This window comes from Hippopotamus amphibius, chromosome 1, assembly GCF_030028045.1.
Source record: "Hippopotamus amphibius kiboko isolate mHipAmp2 chromosome 1, mHipAmp2.hap2, whole genome shotgun sequence".
Classification (NCBI taxonomy): domain Eukaryota; kingdom Metazoa; phylum Chordata; class Mammalia; order Artiodactyla; family Hippopotamidae; genus Hippopotamus; species Hippopotamus amphibius.
The window spans coordinates 1,845,246-1,866,051 of NC_080186.1; the positions used below are offsets into that span (position 1 = coordinate 1,845,246).

The following is a 20,806-nucleotide window of genomic DNA, read 5'->3' on the forward strand; positions in this document are numbered from 1 at the left end:
TACCACCACCCGCTTCCCCTGCAGGCCCTGCAAAGCGCACCTGAGCCCTGGTGGGAGCAGTACCCACTGCCTCTGGGAGGGGCCGAGAAGGGGTGAGCTAGGAGGGGGTGGGTGCTGGGGGCCGGGACTTGGGGTCTGGAAGCGCAAAGTCCCTCTGTGGGAGGAGGCGCACATGAGTGCATTGCATGAGAGGCTGGAGTTTTCAGCAAGCTTAGAAAGGGAACTTGCACACAGGCTTACAAGTCCTTGCTTTTCTGGGTGAGCAAGCGAGTTTTGCGAGGTCTTGTTGGACCGTAATTGAAATGTTAAGTTCTGGGAACCTCAGCAGTTGGGAAGGGTCCGAGCCCACTGTTTCCACTACCCACACGGACTCCCTGCACGGATGGGGAGGGCACGGGGCAGGCTGGACAGGCCCCGCCGGCTGTCGGCAGCCTCCACCCCTTGTCTGTGCCCCATGCCCACCTTGGGCCTTGGCTTTTGGCCGAGGGGGTAAAACAAAAGAGAAAACTCCAAGCTTGGCCAGGTTCCGGGTGTGAGAGGGAGACGCGAATGTCACAAGTTAGGTTAGACGTGAGCGTGGGCCGGCACACCCTCCCGACCAGGGCAGAGCGTCCTTTGGCCCACAGTCAAGGGGGTCGAGCTTGGAACGGAGACTGCGCTGCACACGTGTGAGCACAGGGCCACCACGCAGCACTTCTGAGGACGGATGGGCCGCTGGAGGGCGCGGGCTCACAGCGGCCGGTTCCTAGTGCGCAGACTCCATCCCCTGCTGGGCGGCCCCTGACACACACACAGCACCACGATGGGCGCCAGAACCTGCCCCAAGTCCCAGCCTCACTGACCACATAGCCTGAGGCAGCGTAACCTCCGGGTGGGGTGTTCTGCATCAGGAAACTCACATGTGCAGGCTGGGGGCAGGGGGAGTGTCTGTGCACACAGGCAGACAGGCTCCTGCGGGCACTTTTTAGAAAAGGACCTTCTTGAGAGGGAGTGTGTGTGTGCGCACACGTGTGCGTGTGTATCCGTGTGTGTGCACACACGTGTGTGGCTGTGCGCGTGTCCATGTATGTGCGTGTGTGCCTGCGCATGTGTGTGTCGTGTGCGTGTGTGTCCGTGTGTGTGCATGTGCCTGTGCGTGTGTGTCTGTGTGTGCCTGTGTACGTGTGCCTGTGTGCGTGTGTGCCTGTGCACGTGTGTCCGTGTGTGTGTTTCCATATGTGTGTGCCTGTGTGTGTGCACCTGTGCACGTGTGTGCGCCTGTGCACGCACGTGTGTGTGAGTGTGTGTGCATCCCTGCACATGCGCTACAGGAAAAGAAACTGCTGATCAGAACACAGGCTGGCCAGGCCCCTCTGCATCCCAGCAGGGCCGGGGGCGCCCTCCACCAGGCGCTGGTGCCACGTCCCGCTCCCTGTGGGCTGCCCAGGCCTTTCCCAGCCCCTGCAGGCAGCCACCTCCCATCGCCGGCTCTGAGCCAGCTTTCGGCCATCCCAGGGCCAGGACCTGCCCCTCCAGGGACCTCGGTCTCTCAGAGGCCTTGCCATAGCCCCAGCCTGTCTGCAGGATCCCTTTATCTTGGGAGGCGGTAGGTGGGAAGCGAGGGTCCCAGGCTCCCTGCACCCAGGCATGACCGCGGGCCCAAGAGGCCCCTCCCGGGAGCCGCCCTGGGCGGGAGCCTGCCACTCACGGCAGCAGCCGCTCACGAGGTGGCGCAGAGCCCCGCCGTGGGGGCAGAGGGTGTCACAGAGCCTCTTCGGGGCCCGGGGACACAGCAAGGTGTCACTCGCCTGGCCAGGGGCCCTGAGCGGGGGCGAGGGGGCAGTGGCCTTGCTCCCCCCAGGGCCGGCGGGACCCTGAGGGTGTTTCCAGAGCGTCCGAGGAGCGGCCCCTCTGCACCAGCTGCCTCCCAAAAAGGGCAGGTTTGATTAAATGAGGCAGTGCTCTCCCCCCTCAGCCTTGAGAACGTCCCGCCAAGCCAGACAACCAGGAAGGCAGAGCCGTTAATAGAAAGAGATATTGTGATCAAAGGACAGATGGTCCCAGGGCCAGCACCCTGCTAGCACCCGTGACATCAGGCAGCGGAGGGTGTGCAGCGAGCAAGAGGCGCGGTGAAGTCACCATTTCCACTGGGGCCGCATTTAGGAAGCAAACTGTCCTGCAGAGAGACACACGGTGCATGCGTGTGCATGTGTGTGCATGTGCGTGTGCGTGTGTGTGTGTGTCGCACATCCCTCCCTGGCTGGTTAGAAAAACAAGAGGAGAAAGAAAAGCTGGCGATTGGCTGACACCGGCTCACAGGCTGTTGGGAAAACGGCCGAGACTGGGTCCCCGGGGCCTCTGGGTCCAGGCGTTGGGCTCCGGCTGCCACCACCCTCTCCTGTTAAGAGCAGAGGCCGGCGTCCGGCAGCCAGAGCTGGTGCGGTCTCCCCATCCCCGTTTGGGGAGGTTTCGCTTTTCTCAGATGTGGAACCAGCCCTCTCCACGCGGCTCCCCTCCCGTCTCGACCGTCAGGCCACTCCCAGATGGTGACCTCGCACAGCCTGGAGCCGCACCCCCCAGGCCCAGGCTCCGGGACCAAGAACCCCGAGGGGCTGGAGGCCTCCCTGCCTTGGCGGCCGGTCACAGGGCCGGGGACAGCAGAGAGGGGAAGGCTGAGAGCGTATTAAACACTAGGAAGAGGGAGCTCTCGCCTGGGGGCCGTGCTCCCCTCGCCCCGGCTGGAACAGCGTGGCTGACGTGGTGGGGCGGGCGCTGCGGCAGACCTGATGGCGTGCCGTGACTGCCCGTCTCCGGGAGCGGTTTTGCAGGCCTCAGCGCCACCTGACAAACTCCTGGGTGTGAGGAAGGGCACGGAGCGCAGGGCCCATTCTCCAGCGGGAGAAGCCGAGGCAGTGGGAAATGGATCCAGCCCCCCCGGGGAGCCCGGGGAGGGTGCGGGGGTGTCCTCGCCAACCCGTGCTGGTCACCAGAGGCCAGTCCCAGGGTAGGGCAAACGTGCATAGGTACGGATGTGCGCGCACACGTGTGCAGGCACACAGGCGTGACACACACACCTGCAATACAACATACACGTGCGTGAACGTGCAGTCGTGCATGGCACACGTGTGTACATAAACACACGTGTGCCCACAGACGTGAATACCCACGTGAGCACATGGATAGGTGCTCTCACGTATGCACACACGCACACACGTGCTCACTGCACGGGCACACGCTGCTCCCGGTCACCCACGCCCGGGCAGTGCGGGCTTTCCGTGGTGTCCCAGCTGCCGTCTCTGCCTCTGCTGACATTCCAGGTGAGGTCTGCCACAAGTCCTACACGCAGTTCTCCAACCTGTGCCGCCACAAGCGCATGCACGCCGACTGCCGCACGCAGATCAAGTGCAAGGACTGCGGGCAGATGTTCAGCACTACCTCCTCCCTCAACAAGCACCGGCGCTTCTGCGAGGGCAAGAACCATTACGCGCCAGGCGGCCTCTTCGCGCCCGGCCTGCCCCTGACTCCCAGCCCCGTGGTGGGCAAGGCCAAGCCGGCCCCCAGCCTCAACCACGCCGGCCTGGGCTTCAACGAGTACTTCCCCTCCAGGCCGCACCCGGGGGGGCTGCCCTTCTCCGCGGCGCCCCCCGCCTTCCCCGCGCTCGCGCCCGGCTTCCCGGGCATCTTCCCTCCGTCCCTGTACCCCCGGCCGCCTCTGCTACCTCCCACGACGCTGCTCAAGAGCCCCCTGCACCACTCGCAGGACGCCAAGCTCCCCAGCCCCCTGGGCAACCCCGCCCTGCCCCTCGTCTCCGCCGTGGGCGGCAGCGGCCAGGGCGCCCCGGCGGCCGCGGGGCCCGAGGAGAAGCTGGAGGGCCGCCTGGAGGACGCGTATGCCGCCGCCAAGCTCAAGCCCCGCGGCAGCGACCTGTCGGACGGCAGCGACTTCGAGGACGTCAACACCACGACGGGCACGGACCTGGACACGACCACAGGTACGGGCTCCGACCTGGACAGCGACGTGGACAGTGACCGAGACAAGACCAAGGACCAGGGCCAGGTGGCCACGGGCAAGCCCGAGTTCCCGCCCCCAGGCGCCTCAAGCAGCGTGGGCGAGGTGCCCGTCTTCTACTCCCAGCACTTCTTCCCGCCGCCTGAGGAGCAGCTGCTGACGGCGTCGGGCGCCGCGGGCGACTCCATCAAGGCCATCGCGTCCATCGCCGAGAAGTACTTCGGGCCCGGCTTCATGGGCATGCAGGAGAAGAAGCTGGGCGCGCTGCCCTACCACTCCGTGTTCCCCTTCCAGTTCCTGCCCAACTTCCCGCACTCCCTATACCCCTTCACGGACCGCACCCTCGCCCACAACCTGCTGGTCAAGGCCGAGCCAAAGTCGCCCCGGGACGCCCTCAAGGCGGGCGGCCCCAGCGCCGAGTCCCCCTTCGACCTCACCACCAAACCCAAAGAGGCCAAGCCCGTCCTGCCGGCGCCCAAGGCGCCCCCGGCCCCGGCGTCAGGCGAGGAGCAGCCGTTGGACCTGAGCATGGGCAGCCGCGCGCGGGCCAGCCAGAACGGAGGGGCCCGCGAGCCCCGCAAGAACCACGTGTACGGGGAGCGCAGGCCGCTGGCCGGCGAGGGGCTGCCCAAGGCGTGCCCGGCGCAGCTGCCCCAGCAGCCCTCCCTGCACTACGCCAAGCCGTCGCCCTTCTTCATGGACCCCATCTACAGGTATTAACATGCCCCGCCCTCACCTGCTCCCCCAGAGGGGCCCCGACCCAGGTGGGCGGCTAGGCGGGGCGGGGGCGGGAGGGGCGCTCCCCCGGCTCCCCCAAGCTTCGTCCCTCTGCCTTTATGGCTTCGGGAGGCACCTCGGCCCGGGGGGCTCACGCCACTTAGGAGTCCAAGCCCAGCTCGGCCCTTTCCTCCAGACCCCCGCCGGACAGGGTCTCCTGGGCACACCAGGCTCCCTTTCGCCGACAGCCACCGGGAGACCCACGGCCCTCCCTCGAGCCCCTCCCTCCCCATCCCCAGCCTGCCCTCCGCTCCACCCCAGGCAGCCACCTGCTGGAGTCCCCGGCGCCTTCTCTGGCCCGGCTTTGCCTCCCACGGCACTGAGACCCTGGCCCTTGCCTCTGCCCCAGCATCTCTGCTTCCCTGTGCCTGCTCCGTGGCCCCCCCCACCCCCAAGCCTCAGCTGGGGCTTCTGGTGGCCCAGGGGAGACCAGAGAAGCCGCTGCTCCCCAGAGGTGGGGGGGGGAGGAAGGAGGAAGCTTTGGAGGGTTTGCAAAAGGTCAGTGTGCCGTCCCTCTGACAGCACTCCCGGTGAGGGCCCGATGGAGTTCCCCTCCCCAGCTTCTGGGCAGGCTTTGATCAGGTGCGTTTGTTAGGTGAGAGGGGTCTGACCCCTCCCCCACCACATGTGTCCCGGGGGGCTGGGCAGGCTGAGCCCGGAGGAGGGGGCTGTGCCCGTGGGCGGGCCTGGGAGGGAGGCCCGGAGGGGCAGGCAGGCAGGCGTGACGCAGGGCCACTGATACAGGCCCACGGCTCTGTGCGGGAGGGGCCCGTGTGCACACGCACGCGCGTGTCCATGTGGGCGTTCAGGGAGCGCGTGGCCACCTTGAGGGCGTGTGTGCAGGCACAAGGGCCAGGCGGGGCCTGGGGGTGGGGGTGCAGGTGAGGTCACCTCTGTTCAGGTTCAGTGGGAGGAAGTGACGGCAGCACGGCCAGCGGGGCGGGGGTGCCGGGGGGGGGGGGGGGGCCGGCCTCCGGCTCTGCCCACGCAGGGCCCCGCCCTCCTCGCGCCCCCGGGCCCAGGCCGGCCCGTGCCTGCAGCTGGTCCCGTTTCCTGCCCGGTCCTGCTGGCACCCTCATCACAGGAAACATGTTAATGCCCCCCTTGGGTGTTTCTTTAAGAACACGCCACCCGCAGATGGTTTGAGAAAGGGGACTGGAGGCTCGTGGTCTGCGGACGGCGGCTCCTCGGGTTTCTGGGGCCGCCCAAGGCCGGGGGAGCACCTGCCCGTTAGGGACCCAGGGGGCGGATGCAGGAGCCTCCTGGGGCTCCAGGAAGGAGACCCCACAAGACGCGCCGCCGTCGTGCAGAGCAGGACGCGCCTGGTCAGGGCCCCAGAGCTGGAGCCGGCAGGCCTGCGGGAGGCTCTCGGTTACCTGCTCCCGCCCGGCCCCTGGCCTCGTCGTCCACCCCAGCCGCCCAGCTCTCTCCCCAGCCCCCAGCCCTCCTCTGCCCGCTCCTCTCCGCTCCAGGCCTGGTTTAGGGCCTTGGGCCTCTTCCCGGAAGCTGGGGGAGCAGCCAATCAGGCTCAGAGGCAGGGACCAGCCACAGGGCCCCCCAACCCCCTCCCGCCCGAGCTCCTCTGAGGCCCGGCGTGTGCTCGGCTCTTGCCCTCAGGATTTAGGATACAGCGGCTGATGGAGGGGCTACCTGGCCCCCAACTTTGCACACAGACGCCAGCAAAATGGCCGAGAGTGGGTTAGCTCCGAATCCTCTCCCCATCCCGCCACCCCCCCCCCCACCCCCGAGCCCAGTCAAGATAAACACTCGTGGTGTCAGGAAGGTTCCCTCTAAGTGAACGTGCGGGGGACTGTCTGCCTGTTCATAGGCTGGCCCAGGGTTAGGGGACAGGGTCCCCTCAGCTCCTGGGTGGTCCCAGGGTGATTCCAGCAAAACTCCCCACCATCCCCACAGGCCACCCCCCAGGGGTGACCATGGACATGTCCCCACAATCCTCCCTCCTCCAGGTCGGAGAAACCCCAACACCGCCAGGCTGGCCCCCCAATCCTCCAGCCCCTCTCACCTCTATGTGCTACTGTCTCTGCAGGATGGGCTGGGGACGGTATGGTGACAAAAGCCGTGCACCTCAGCAGAGCCCATGTCCACTGGGGGTCCGTGTGGTCAGTCGACAGGGGCTGCTTGGAGCCAGCCCAGTGGGCTGCCACGAGACACAGAGGTCAGGAAAAGGCAGAAGAAGACATGTAACACGCCTCCCCCCCCCGCCACGTGGGGCCCCTTCCTCTCGTCCCACGCCACCCACCCCAGGGGGCTTTGTTGAAAGGCCGACTCAGTCCCGCTTTGAACAGGGCCTCTGCTAAGAAGCCCTGAAAAGCGAGGTGCTGCTGAGCCAGCTTCCCACGTGGAGACCGCCTCCTCCCCTTGGACCTGGCTCGGGGTCTCTGCGGGGTCACCTGTGGCCGCCTGCGCCCTGCAGGCCGCCTCTGGGCTCCCTGTGAGGCCGTACTGTCTCCTGCCTTTGTGGCCATCCCTGTCCTGCTCCGGTCAAGGCCCTAGCTGGTCCCCTGGCAGCAGAGCTGAGTGTGAAAGGGACGGGAGGTCAGCCCTGGGCCAGCGAGGCGGTGCGTCACCGCAGCCGTGTCGGCCTGTGGGAAGGTGGCACGTCTCCCCAGATCACATTTGGTAAATCTCGACCCCCACGGGGGACACTGAGGCAGGTGTCCTTGGGCGAGGGTAGAGGAGGAGGCGGTCAGGGAGAGGAGGGACGGCCACCTCCTCCGCTCGCTGTGATTGACAGCTGTCTTGGCACTTGGGGAGCGTTCTAGAATTGTCACCTCCAGCAGCTGTCGTGAGGTTTAGGTGGACCCTGCCTGACTGCGTGGGGGGGCCCTGTGACCTCCCCGGGGTGGAAACCTACCGGCCACTCACGTGTCCACCCGGTTGGGCAGAGCAGCTGTGCCGAGGGCCTGGGGCACAGGGAAGGGGAAGGTGGGCGACAGCCCCCGGTGCTCCACACGCTGCTGCGGGGGAGCCCGGGGACCCCAACAGGCCAGAGCCCCCGCTGGGCTGACGGGCCAGTTGGCAGAGGCTGGGCCACGCGGGGCCTGCAGGGAAGGTTCCTGGCTCAGCATCAAGCATTGATCACGTGCAGGGGTGCTGGCGGTGGGGTAGGGGCAGACGCTGGGGAGACGTGAAGGGGTCCAGACCCGGGCGTGGTGATGGGCAGCAGGTGCTCAGGCAGGTGAGTGCGCGGCCAGGTCGTGGACGTCCCCATGGCCTCAGGGGAGACATGGTGACGGGGGCCATGGAAGCTGGGCTGCCATGGTGAGGCCCCCACGTCGTGACTGCTGGGGCACCGGAGGGCACCCGGAGGGGCAGGGGCCACAGTTCCTCCCCACCCAGCGCTGGGCCTCTCGGTGGGGTCCGTAACCCTCTGTGTTGCTGTCCAGCAGGGTGGAGAAGCGGAAGGTGACTGACCCCGTAGGAGCCCTTAAGGAGAAGTACCTACGGCCATCGCCACTGCTCTTCCATCCCCAGGTAAGGCCCGGCCAGGAGCCCCGAGGTGAGGTCCATCCGGGCCAAGCCGCACACCCCAGGCAGGCCCCCACTTCCCGTCCCTGCAGACCCACCAGGGGTCCCTGTGAGGCTGGGGAGGATGAGAAGGGCCACGACAGGTGAGGAAGGAGGGTGGTCCTTGGTGGGGGCACCCTGTGAGTCCCTCAGAGGCAACCAAGGACCCCAGCCCTCAGGGAGCCCCACCGACCCCTGGTGTGGCTTGGGCTCCAGGAGGGGGCGGTGAACGTCCGTGGGGCGGGGCGAGCAGCTCGGGTGGAGCAAATCCAGGACTTCTGAGTGTAGGGAGCACGGGCGTGATGGGCCGGGGAGGTGTGGGTGCCAGCAGGCTCTGGTCCAAGGGACTTGGGTGCTGAAGGGAAAGGACCAGGAGAGGAAGGGCCTGGGTGTGGCGGGGCAGAGCCGGGGACAGGACAGCAGCAGAGGGACGGCATCAAGGAAAGGGGACTCGGGGTGGTGGGCCGGGGGGCCGCCCTCCCCCGGGGATGCAGAGGGTGGCCAGGCTCTCTGTCAAGACTCGAATCGGGGGTCTGGGCAAGGGAACCCTCAAGTCTGGGCAGGGGCCACAGACCCCGCCAAGCCTGCAGGCAGTGCTGCGCCCCCAGCCACACTCTCCTGGGGGTGGGCGCAGAGAGGTGGCAGAAGTGGGGGTCCGCGGTCTCCCCGATTCCCTGCCCCGGTGCCCACCTGTCCTCACTGGGGCCCAGCCCCCTTCCCAGAGCCACCGGCCTCCCCTGTCCCAGCCGGAGGGGCCGGTGGCCGAGCTGTGGGATGGCCTGGACCCAGATTCCAGGCCCAGGCATTGTTCTCCTGCTCTACATTTCCCGCCTGGGACAAACCCCACGGTGTGTGGAACCTGCGCCCTGCCTGGGTTCACAGCTAAATTTAGCGCCTCCCATTGTCTTGCTGGGGACTCGGAGTTTGGTTAAGGACGTCCCCTGATTTCCTTGGGACCGGCTGGAAAAAGCCGGCAAGCCCGCCAGGCACATCCTGTGTTGGTGTTTGTCCGGGAGCTTGGCCGGGAATATCTGATCAGGCGGAGTGGGCCGAGCAGGCCGGACCCTCCCAGGCCTGAGGAAGAGGGGCCTGGCGGGGGGCCGGCTGCCCATTGTCCCTGCTGCCCGCTCCCCCACCTGCCACCCCTACTGCCTGCCCGTGGGCCCAGAGCCAGGGGTGGGGGTGGGAGAGATGACTAGTAAGTCACCTGATTAAATGGTCTGAGGTCAGGCCATTACGCTGACAGGAGAACTCATGGCCTCTACAAAGTCTGGCGGTCACCTGTGCACGAATATGCCAGCCTGTGTTGGTCAGCTGCCTAGGAGGACCTTGCCAGGGCCTTTCATTTCTGAGCCCCGACATGCAGGCATGCAGCCCCTGGGGTGCAGGGTTAGGTGGTCCTGCCAGGCCACTGCCCCTTACCACCTCTGGGGTCCTGGGGAGTCTGGGGTGGTGGAGAGTCCCAGAGCCTCCCAGGGCTGCAGCTAAAACTGAGACCCACAGGCAGATGGGCAGGGGCCTGTGCACATGGGCCCCATCATCCAGGCTGTGGAGGGGCCAGTGAGAGGCTGGACGGCAGCTGAGGGCCAAGGCAGTGTCCATCAGTCCATCTGTGGGGACTGAGAGGGCCACCATGGCTGGAAGTGTCGTGCGTCTGATGGGGGAGCGTGCCTGTCCCACAGGGATGGTGTGGCCCAAAGCCCTGCAACTGGGAGGAGCTGGCCAGGGCCCAGGCAGCAGCCCAGGATCAGCAAAGCCTCAGCCATTAGGATGGACCCCGTTTTCTGTTTGTTAACCCCCTTCTGGTGTTTTATTGTAACCAGTCGGTTGTTCCCAAGCCTAAACGCTGAGGGGCTCTGGACATAAAGAAAGCTCTTCCTTTCGTGGTCTCATCCCAGCCTCCCACAGGGCCTGGCTCGCAACAGGCACTCTCAGGGGGAGAAGTGCTGCTGAGGCCTGTGTAGCCCCCTCCCCTCCCCTCTCCTGTCCCCAAGCTCCAAGGCCTCAGGACAGGTACAGCCTGGGATTCTGATCAGAACCCTGCCCGCCAGGTGGACATGACCGATGCCAGGAGAAGGTGGTTCCCATCTCCTCCCCAGGCAAGCCCTTGGCATCTCCAAGGAGCAGAGAGACAGCCTCTCTTGTCTGTGTCACCGTGTCCTGTGCCAGGTCACGTTGGCTTTATCATTCTGAACATTCAGTTAGTGGGATCTAGTCTCAGACTGTTGAATTTCCTTTTAACACTTTGCCTGCAATTATGGCCTGCTGCCACTAGGTGGTGGTAGTGCCTCAGGCTCGTGGAGCCACGCTTTAACCTGAGATTCAGGTAGCTATCAATTTTTCACCACTCACATTAAAAAAAAAATGGATATAATTCTGTCTTTAACCAAAATTAGCCAACAGGAGTGCTGGCCAGGGGTCAAGCCAGCACGGCCTGGCTGGCTTGTTTCAAAGTAAGGGGCTGTGTGGTCAGCAGCGCTGGTGGCCTGCACCAGCCGTGTCTCAGCCTAGCACGGGCTGGCTGGGGAAGGTCAGCTGTGGCTCCCCCAGCCTCGACCCTGGACAGTGACGGGGTTGCAGGCAAGGACAAGAGCAGGGCTGGCAGCAGCAAGTGAAAGAACCCACCCAGTGGCCAGGACGGAGGAGGAGACCACCGGTTCCACTGACGACCTCCTCGTCCTGGGGGCCCGGGACGTGCTCAGTCATCCAGGAGCCCCGGTGCCCGCGGGGAGTGGGTCGAGAGAGGGGGTGATTCAGGGGTGCCCCACAGCCTCTACCGCGCTCCTGCCAACAGATGTCAGCCATCGAGACCATGACGGAGAAGCTGGAGAGCTTCGCAGCCATGAAGGCGGACTCGGGCAGCTCCCTGCAGCCCCTCCCCCACCACCCCTTCAACTTCCGGTCCCCGCCCCCGGCGCTCTCGGACCCCATCCTCAGGAAGGGCAAGGAGCGATACACGTGCAGGTGAGACGCTGAGAGCTCCTGGGGTGGCCCCTGCAAGGTGGCCGCAGGCGCCACGCCGGCCGTGAGCCTGCCCTTGCAGGAAAAAGCTCTCAGTCTCGCCAGGGTACAGTGTGGCAGCAACCGATGGCCCGTTGTCCCCTTGAGGTATTCCCTGAAAATACGCACATGCCCTGCCCCGCCAAGCTGTGCCGCCTTGGCCGCTGGTCGGCATTCGCAAGGCCAGAGGCTGAGCGGGGTGTAACCACAGCTCTGGGGGCAGGTGAGGAGCCCAGTGCCGGGGAGACACGGTCCGTCCCCAGCTGCACAGGCCAGTGCAGGCCGGTCCTTGCCGGCCCGGCCAAGGCGGGACTCCGGGGCCAAGAGGGCCAGGGTGGGCCAGTGCCGTCTGTCCAGGGATGCGTGTCCAGCTTCTCTGTGAAGCCGAGCTGGGCCCCGGCGCTGAGGGGAGACTGAAATCCAGGCATGCAGCCAAGCCACCTGCCCCCAGGTGTGGGAGGGTCGGCACCAGCAGGGCACCTGGGCGCCCGTGTCTGTGGCAGCGTCTGTCTCACGCATCCCTGACCCACCCCTCCACCCCAGGTACTGTGGCAAGATCTTCCCCCGATCAGCAAACCTCACGAGACACCTGAGGACGCACACCGGGGAGCAGCCATACAGGTAGGAGCCCGCCGGGCAGGACGGGGGGCTGCAGGCTCCTGGCGGATGGGAAGGGCCGCGGGTGGGAGCCGTCAGGCTTGCCCGGGGCACGCCTGGGCCCCTTCCTCCCGGCCCTCAGCCATCCTGCCCCCGGGGGTGTTGTAAGATCAGGCTTCCGGAAGGTTCCCACCTGCTGACCCAGAGGGCGCACGGGAGCAGCCCTCCCGCCTGCCGCTGGGGGTGGCGACTGGCACAGGGAAGCCAGGCCCGGGGGGGTCTGGTGGGGGCGGGGGGAGCCTCAGCCTCGCCCCCACCCAGCCCAGCTCCACTCACCTCACCGCGGCCATCGGCCGTCGCTGACCTAAACCTGGGCAGGGGACCGGGGTGAGCGCCTAAGGCAGGGTGGGCTGGTCTCAGGAAGGGGAGCTGTATGCGAATTGGGGTCCCGCCCAGGCTTGGGGCATCCCCCGACCACCCCGGATGGAAGCGCGTCTGCCCCCACCTCGCTCCTCAGTGCCTGGGCTCCTGCCTGCAGAGATGCAGCCACAAGTGTGCAGGGGGTGTGAAAGCCACCACATGTGTTCACAGCTGGGGGGGCATCACCCCGTTTCAGAGACTCGGAGCCCCCGGCCCAGAGACGCCCCTGGCTTTCCAGGCTCTGAGTTCACGGCCACGCTCGTGTACCATTGTGGCCCCAAGAGCTGAGGGGAACGCCCCGGCTGTGGGGGGTGGTGACCAAGGGATGTGACCGTGACGTAAACTGGGGAAGGACGCCAGGGTGACACGCAGGCTATGTCGAGTGAACGGAGTTTGGTGTGGTTTTAAGTTGGCAGCGTGAGATTCCCATCCTGTGGCCACACAGAGCTGGGAGGCACCACTCGCCCCGGAGACTGGGGGCCATGTCCCATCCCTGGGCAGGGCGGCCACGCGGGGCCGCTGCAGGTGTCACAGTCCCCGTGCCCTGTCCTGGCTGGGCGAGCATCTGCTCACATCACTCACCTCGGCCCGCCCACGGCACACAGCCCCCCGTTCCCCTCAGAAAAGGGACTCACAACACAACGGAGGCTGGTCTGGCCTGGTTCCCTCCCCAAAAAGGAGCCTTGTGTGTTTTCCGCAAGGAGAACCAGCTTCTGGACCGTGCTGCGTGTGAGAGCCCTCCGGGGCTCGGGGCCGCGTTTGCAGAAGGATTTAATGATCATTGATTTCTTTTGCTCTTTCCAATCTGTGAGTTTCGATGTGGGTAACAATAATTGCTTTGAAAGTTTGTGTTGCGAATCCTGACCACGTCTGGCTCGAGGCAGCCCCGCGCTGAGGAGGCTGGGGTGTGGGGCCGTCCTCGTGACGTCCCTGAGGCTTCTGGGCTCCCTCTGGGAACCGGAAGGGCTTGAGCTTGAGGGGGGAGATGTGCGGGTCCGTCCGCGGAGGCCCAGGGCTGGGGGGCCTTGAGTCACTCTGGACGTGAGCACTCATGGACTGGCCGTGGGCTCCTGGCGGGACCTGGGCTTCCAGCCTTGAGGACACTGGCCTCCCCACCTGTGGTACGTTTCCTCCCTGGCTCCCCAGCCACCAGCTGCATTAAGTCAAAGTGCCCGGCAAGGTCCTCTTACCTTTTCCTTCAGGGCTACGGGTGGCCCATACCTGGCTTTTCTTTGTTCGTTTTATTGTTAGGGCCGTGTTTCAAAGTCTCTTCTTTCTTTCCCTTCCCGGCTTTCACAGTGACCAAAAGCATTTCTCCCTGTGATGGCTGGTGTGGCCCCACTGGGTCCCGGGGAGGACACTGCCAGCCACCCGGGGGCCACTTCACCCTCCCCACGCGGCGCTGTGTCTCCACCGCAGCTGGCTTCCCCAGGGCGGCGGCAGACGCAGTCACAGCAGGGTCCCCTCAAGGCCCTCACTGCCCACCGCCGCGGCCAGCCCCTCTCTGCTCTCCCAGTCCTGTTGCAGCGTGATGGTGTGTTATTTTATACAGCACGGCCATAAATTTCACTAGCCACTTGTCAGCTTATTTACAACGCAAATCCCAGCTGCTCCGAGAGCCCTGCTCCCTGGCAGCTCTGGGCTCACCAGTCCCCTCAATTTCAAATGCATTTCTGTGGGTCATTTATTTAGATTAGAACCAGGAGAGGGCCAGATTCAGGACTCTGTGACCCAGTTGAAAGGCTGCCCTCCCGGGCCCCTCCCCACCCCGCAGAGGTTGCAAGAGGCGGGGCTCAGGTCTGTGAGCAGCTCCTCATCCAATCCTGCTTCTTCCTTACGTTTCCCACTGCTCCGGGATGACACACGGCAGGTGGCGGAGCTTTTGCCGGAGGGTCCCCGACTTTCCAGATACAGGAGAGAAGGCTGAGGGTGCACCACCCGTGCAGACGGTGGCGGGCACACCACACAGCCGTAGGAAGCCTGGTGGGTGGGGCCCAGGTGGGGCCCGGGTGGGGCTGGCTTGGCCTTGCCCTTGCCCTACAGGCAGCCTGGCACTCCTGGGGGCGGGGAGGGTTCTGTACGTGTGAGGGTGTCGGGGGCAGAGTGGGGTGGTGAGATGGCGCAGGGTGGGTTGTAAAAGTCCTCCGTTCTGGACCATTGAGAGGGGAGCGCCGGGTCAGAGGGCACCCGAGCGTCTCTGCGCAGCCCTGCCGGGGACAGGGCTCGAGCCCCAGCCCGACTCCTCTGTCACCGCAGGCTGAGACAGACAACACAGCCACCCTCCCGGCACTGGCATCCGGGACGTGGGCCCAAGTCACAAGGCGGTGGGATGACCAAGGTCCCATGTCCCCAGGACACCCAGGGGGCCAGAGGCAGCTCTGCTGGCCCAGCCGGCCAGCCCAGGGCTGAGGCGCAGGGAGGCTGCGGGAGGCTCAGGAGGAGCCCGGCGGTTATAGTCTACAGATCACGATGGCTCTCAGCCTCTCCGCAGTGGAGGCAGCCAGCGTTAGCCTGGCCTCAGGCAAAATTTGGAAGCTTCAGGAACTGAGTAAATGAAGCCTCAGAATCACAGCGGGGGAGCCCTCCGGGCACCTTCGAGCTGCGCCCCTCTCCCCAGACGTTATCCCGCAGGTGGGGCGGGGGCTGGGGGTCACTTGGAGGCTCTCAGCCTCCCCGGACAGAGCTTCCTAAAGCTGCCACCCCTTCGAACAGGGGAAGCTCAGCTCCCGGCCCCGGCAGCCAGTGGGGCCTCAGGCTTCCTTCCTCAGGGGGCCCGGGAGCACTGAGGCTGCCCACGCTCCCCGGGCAGGGCTGGCCTCTGAAGGTCAAGTGTCAGGCAGGCGCCTTGGCTTCTGGGCGGGCGGCACCGGGAAGGCCCCTGCTGGCCTGGCCCCGGATGGGAGGCTGGGGCCCCACAGTGTCCTCAGGCACGTCCCCGTCCACATGACCGCGTGCTCGTGACCAGTGCTCTGTGCTGGAGCACGGCCGCCAGCCCCTGTAGGAATGCCAGTCTGCGTCCTCAGGACGGGTCCTTGCGCCTTCCAGCCACGCCCTCTGGGTGAACCCCATCTCCCAAGCTCGTGCCCTGCTGCCCTGGCTGCATAGACACTGCCTCCTGTAGGGCCCGGCCGGCCAGCGTTCTGCCGCGCTCGCCTCTCTGCGTGTCACTGCCTGGAAGCTTGTTTCCAAACCAGGAGAAGAGCTGAGCGCAGAGAAGGGTGTTTCGGCGCACCTGTGCCTCTGAGACTCGGATGAGCATCCCTGGAGGTGTTCTGAGGCCAGGTGCACACAGGTGTGCCCACCAGCACGCATGCACGCACACAACATGTGCACACGTGCCCACAAGCATGCCCAAAGCCGGACGTGTGTGCACGAGCACACTGACACGCACACACGTGTGCGACCGGAGACCCCCAGCCCGGGAGTCCTTCTGCCCTGGCCCAGCTGGACACGCAGAGTGGGGGGGTGGGGAGCGGTCCGCGCCCTTGGCCTGGACTCCGGCCGCCAGGAGGAGGCGGCGCTGTCTGCAGAGCGGGTGGCTGCGGGTCCCCAGTGCCCCGGTGTGCGCGCTCTCTCTCTCCTCCCTCTCCCTCTCCCCTTCTCCCCGCCGCCTGTTTGTTGCTTCTCGGTGCTGGTGCTGGTGTCCCTGGGGCCCTCACTGTTGGTTCCCCTGCTATAAACTGGGGGGATTAGAGTGTGCTCGAGAAGGCCGGGCTCACCCGAGGCCCCACACGTGCCAGGCATTTCAGGTCGCTCCTCGTGGCAGCTTCCCAACGGTGAAGCACTTTGCTCTGATAAACTCGGGGCGGGGGACTGGGGGTCACGGCAGTATTGACAACAGAAGCATCTGGAGGAAAGAGCATCTTTTTCTAATTTCCCAAGTGCGCCGTGCGGCCTGGCAGCGGGTGCCCCCGAGGAGGGGCTGGGGGTACCTCCCACCCAAGGGGGTCTGTGTACAGGAGGCCGCCTGTTGACAGGGCGAGGCTGCGCAGGCAGGGACGCTAGAGAGAGGCGGGGCGGCCCCGGCACCCCGTTAGTGGATCGGCACACTGAGGTCCTGAGGGAGATGGGGTCCACCCAAGGACCCACTGAGAGGGGCTGGGACCAGGCCAGGGTGGGGGTCTCTCTGCCAGGGAGGAAAGCTGCAGGCAGCGGGTCTGGGCACCTCCTTCCCGGAAAACCTGCCAGGAGCATCTTTCCCGGTGCACGGCTGCCCCCTTGAGGCCGCCAGGAGCACGCCGCCCTCTGCCACACACGGCCGGGCCCCGGCCTCCAAGCTGGGGGGACCCAGGCAGCAGAGGGCGGGAGGTGCGGGGGGATGCTGGAGGGTCCCGGTGCTGCCCACCCGGGGGCACAGGCCCCAGAGAGCACCCCCTCCCACCAGCTCGGGGCACAGTCCGGCACCATCCAGCGCCCAGGGGTCCCGGGGGGCACCCGCTTCCAGGGACAGGCTCGCCAGGACTGCCCCCCCCAGCTCTCCGCTGCAGTCCAGAGGCCTCGGGAACACCGCGGGCCGGGTCTCCACCGAGGCACCGTGTCTTCCAGGTGCAAGTACTGCGACCGCTCCTTCAGCATCTCCTCCAACCTCCAGCGGCACGTCCGGAACATCCACAACAAGGAGAAGCCCTTCAAGTGCCACCTGTGCAACCGCTGCTTCGGGCAGCAGACCAACCTGGACAGACACCTGAAGAAGCACGAACACGAGCACGCGCCAGGTGGGGCCCCGCCCGCGCCCGCCCGCGGGGGGTGGGGGGGGCAGGGCGGGAGGAGGGGGAGGGAAGGGAGCCCGCGCTAGCTCTCCAGCAAAGCTTGCCATCGTCCCTCAAGCCATTCCCGTTCAGGAGGATCTTGTTGCTCCCGGGTTTTCCTAAGAGGTGGGCTCCCCAAGAGCACCCCAAACGTACACCCTCTTCGGCCGCCTGCCCCGTCCCCGGCCACTGGCGTCCCGCAGAGGGAGGGGCTCAGCCGTGGGATGCCCTCCTCTGATGCCCTCCCCTCCCCGCAGTGAGCCAGCACTCGGGGATCCTCACGAACCACCTGGGGACCGGCGCCTCCTCCCCCACTTCCGAGTCGGACAACCATGCACTTTTAGACGAGAAGGAAGACTCCTATTTCTCAGAAATCAGAAACTTTATTGCCAACAGCGAGATGAACCAAGCATCCACGCGAACAGACAAACGGTAAGAAGCCCACCCCGGGGCCCCAGGAAGCCTGGGCCCCCGCCCCAGCATCAGGGACCCCAGGCCCACAGCAGAGGGCGCGGCCCGCGGGCTCTGCCGCTGGCGTCCGTCCCGCCGCACCCCCACCTCGGCCTCTCCGCCTGCAGAGGGTGATGAGGGCAAGCACCCTGTCCTGACGGCGTGTCCCGCGCTCCGTGCGCACAGGCCTGAGGGGCACAGCTTGACCTCCAGGTGAACAGACGTGCAGCCCACGTTGGCCAGGTGGGGGCTCCTGCCACAAGACCTGCCACGCCTATGAAACTCCAGGACGTTCTTGTCTAATGCAAGGAATGAAAGGTTCCTAGCAAGAGTGCTGCCCCTTTAAACACACATGCAAGGCAGAAAAACGGCAGAACTGGGATTCAAGTACGTGGAAGGTTTTCCACATCACCTGGATCCCAGGGCTCAGTTGGCGGAGAATCAACGATGCCCAAACTCCGAGGGTCCTCAGGGATGTGCTCCCCTAATTCTGCAGAGGGAAACGAGGCCCAGAGGGGTGGGGAGGCCTCGCTCTAGCCCTCTGTCTGCGGGTGGGCAACTTTGCGGCCCCTGGGCCCGGGTCCCTCTCCACCCGCCACAGCAAGGTGAGGAGGGTCCCCCAGGCTCCCGCGTCACTGGCCCAGGGACAGAGCAGGGGCAACCGAGAAGACCTGGCAAGTCCACACGTGCGCGTGACCCTTGGCCTGCTTCTGGCTCTAAGTCCTCAGTCGGTGCCCGGGAAGGTGACATCGCCTGGCATTTGGGTGGGCTCCGAGGAGGGGCATGGGAGAGGCTGGCCATGGGCTGCGTGTCCCAGAGCCTCAGGCCTGCCTGGCAGCAGAGACCTCGCTCCCGGGGGCAGCCCTGCCTGCTCTGCAGCCAACGGAGTGCCCGAGTCCGTTCTCGGCTCCGGGGGCCTGCGGCGGTCTCATGGGGGAGCTGGCCCCTGCCGTCCACTCCTGGGGCGCGGGGTGCAGAGCCACGTTCAGGCAGCGCTCCGCGGCTCCATCCCAGAGCTGTCGTGTATCAGGCTCTGTGATCTCCACCTTCAGAGAAAGTCACGGACCCGCGCACCCAGGACCCAGGCTACGAGGCACGTCCTGACGGTTCAAGACTCTCCCTTAGCGCCCAGGGCAAAGCCAGGCGAGAGCCGACAAGGACGTGCCAGGGGCGTCCTCCCCGGGCTGGGCGGCCGTGCCGGGGAGGCCCCCACGCCCCGGGCTTGAGTGGCGGGCCCGGCTCTCAGCCACAAGGAAGACACTCCAGGAGAGCCACCGGGACAGAGGCGTTGTCCCCGCAGGAAAGAGGGACAGCACCGCCTCAACCCGACAGAGCAGAGCCTTTCAACCGGGGCCCCTGGGGCGGGGGCGGTACGTGAGGCTCAGAGGAGGCTGAGCCCACGCCCCCCAGAAAGCCCGGGGCAGAGCCGGCCTGCAGACCCAGGCCGTCGGCGGGCCCCGTCTGCGGAAGCCGCATCCCGGGAGAGGGGGACCACGGTCACAGGTGACGTTTGTCAGCTAATCTCTGGAAAGTGGCAGCACGTTGGCGGTTCTATTTGGGGCCAATATGAACATCGTCCAGAACCAGAGTCCTTCTCTTGACCGTCGGTGAGAATTCAGGGCCTGCCAGAAACCCCTGGACTGAATTCTGTCCCCCACAAATTCCAATTTGCAGTCCTAACATCTAGCACCTCAGAGTGTGACCGTATTTGGAAATAGGGTCTTGTAATTAGTTAAGATAAGGTCTTACTGGAGTCACGTGGCCCATACCCGATAGGACTGGGTGTCCTTATAAAGGGGGAGATTTGGACACAGATGCACACAGGGAGAGGCCACGTGAAGGTGAAGCAGAGCTGGCTGATGTGTCCACAAGCCAAGGCGCCCCAAGGATCGCCCGCAGGCCCCCGGAGTCCAGGGCAGGGGCTGGGAGGAGGGCCCGGCCCCGTGACACCTGGATCCGGGACGTGTAGACTCCAGGGCAGGGAGGAACAGATCCCTGCTGTGTGCGTGGCAGCCGTGGTGCTGTGGTACGGTGGCCTCGGGGACACGCCCGCACCCCAGGCACTGGACACTCATCCCGGTGTCCTCTCTGTCTGAGGCCGTCTCCAGACAGACCCGCACTCTGTCCCTGCCGTATGCGCCCCGCACCCAGTGAGCACCGGTGCTTGACGCGGGCTTCCCACCAAGGAGGCGACCCTCCATGCAGGGCGGGCACTCCCACAGAGAGGGGAGCTCAGGGTTGCTTAAGTGACGCGCAGGGCTGCTCTCCGCTGTGAGCCCTGGGGTCCAGGGCTCCCCACCAGCCCTCAGATTGGGCAATGGTCTTCTGTCCCCGGGGGTCGTGGGCTCGGAGATGGCGAGCCCCGCCCAAGGGGACCCCTCCCACTGAGACAGGGGGTTGGGGGCAGGCAGGACCCGGCTCCAGGGTCCTCGCCACGGTGCACAGGTGCCCCGCGACATGGAAAACGTGCTGGGGTCCTGCCCGTCCTGGAGGGCAGGGCAGCGCTCAGCGTCCATGTTCTTTCCTGTGGAAAGACACGTGGAGACGGGGATGGCCGAGAGCAGGGCCCTCGGGGTCTCCCCCAGCCCAGCCCCCCACCGGCTCTGCGTTGGGAGGTGGTGACCACTCGGAGAGGACGTCTCCTCTTGCCTTGGTGCCCCGAGCAGGACCCCGGGTCTCCCCTGACAGCAGTGGACAGATTCCCGTGGGCCATACAAGGTCCAAGAGACGTGGGGGCGGGGGCCCTCCCAGGGCGGGGGCCCTCCCATCCCCCTCCGCTCACGTGTTGGACACCTGCCCACCTGTGGCCACGGCACCTGGTCACGGACTCGTAGGCAAACCAAAGCCTGTGATGTTTGCTGAAGGGAATGAGCGCCCTGTTCCTCCGGCTTGTTTCCTCTTTTCAATAACGAGGACCCGGGGTGGGAAAGACTCGCCCAGCTGCAGGGACCCCTGAGGGAGTTGAGGTGTGGTCTGGGCTGCAGGAGAGATGCCCCCCAGTCTCGGAAACACACTCCCCAGGCGGGTTTCCATCCCGGTCCACACGGTCCAGAACCCTGGATCCCAGACGCTCCGTCTGCAGAGGGAGCCGCCCCGTCCTCGCATCCTCACGACAGGCGGGGAGGAGCACGTGTCCACCAGGGCTGGACCGGCACACCTCCCATGCTCCGAGCCTCCCCGAGGGGGCCCTTCATGCGGTGCCCAAGCCCAGTATCAGTGCCCAGGGTGCGCTCCCCCACCAGGCCGGCCGTGGCTTCCTTCCCTGCACCCCTGAGTGGCCCGGTGTGCACGCTGCCGA

General features: G+C 65.9%; 1 protein-coding gene across 1 annotated transcript in view; it reads left to right on the forward strand.

Annotated features, from left to right (window-relative positions):
- PRDM16 (PR/SET domain 16) overlaps window positions 1-20,806 on the forward strand; it is a 315,585-nt gene that overhangs the window by 292,011 nt on the left and 2,768 nt on the right. Inside the window, exons 9-14 of the mRNA XM_057750442.1 lie at window positions 3,297-4,701; window positions 8,173-8,260; window positions 11,088-11,257; window positions 11,837-11,914; window positions 16,856-17,025; window positions 17,316-17,490. Of these exons, the coding sequence (XP_057606425.1) occupies window positions 3,297-4,701; window positions 8,173-8,260; window positions 11,088-11,257; window positions 11,837-11,914; window positions 16,856-17,025; window positions 17,316-17,490 (2,086 nt within the window). The remainder of the gene's footprint in view (window positions 1-3,296; window positions 4,702-8,172; window positions 8,261-11,087; window positions 11,258-11,836; window positions 11,915-16,855; window positions 17,026-17,315; window positions 17,491-20,806) is intronic.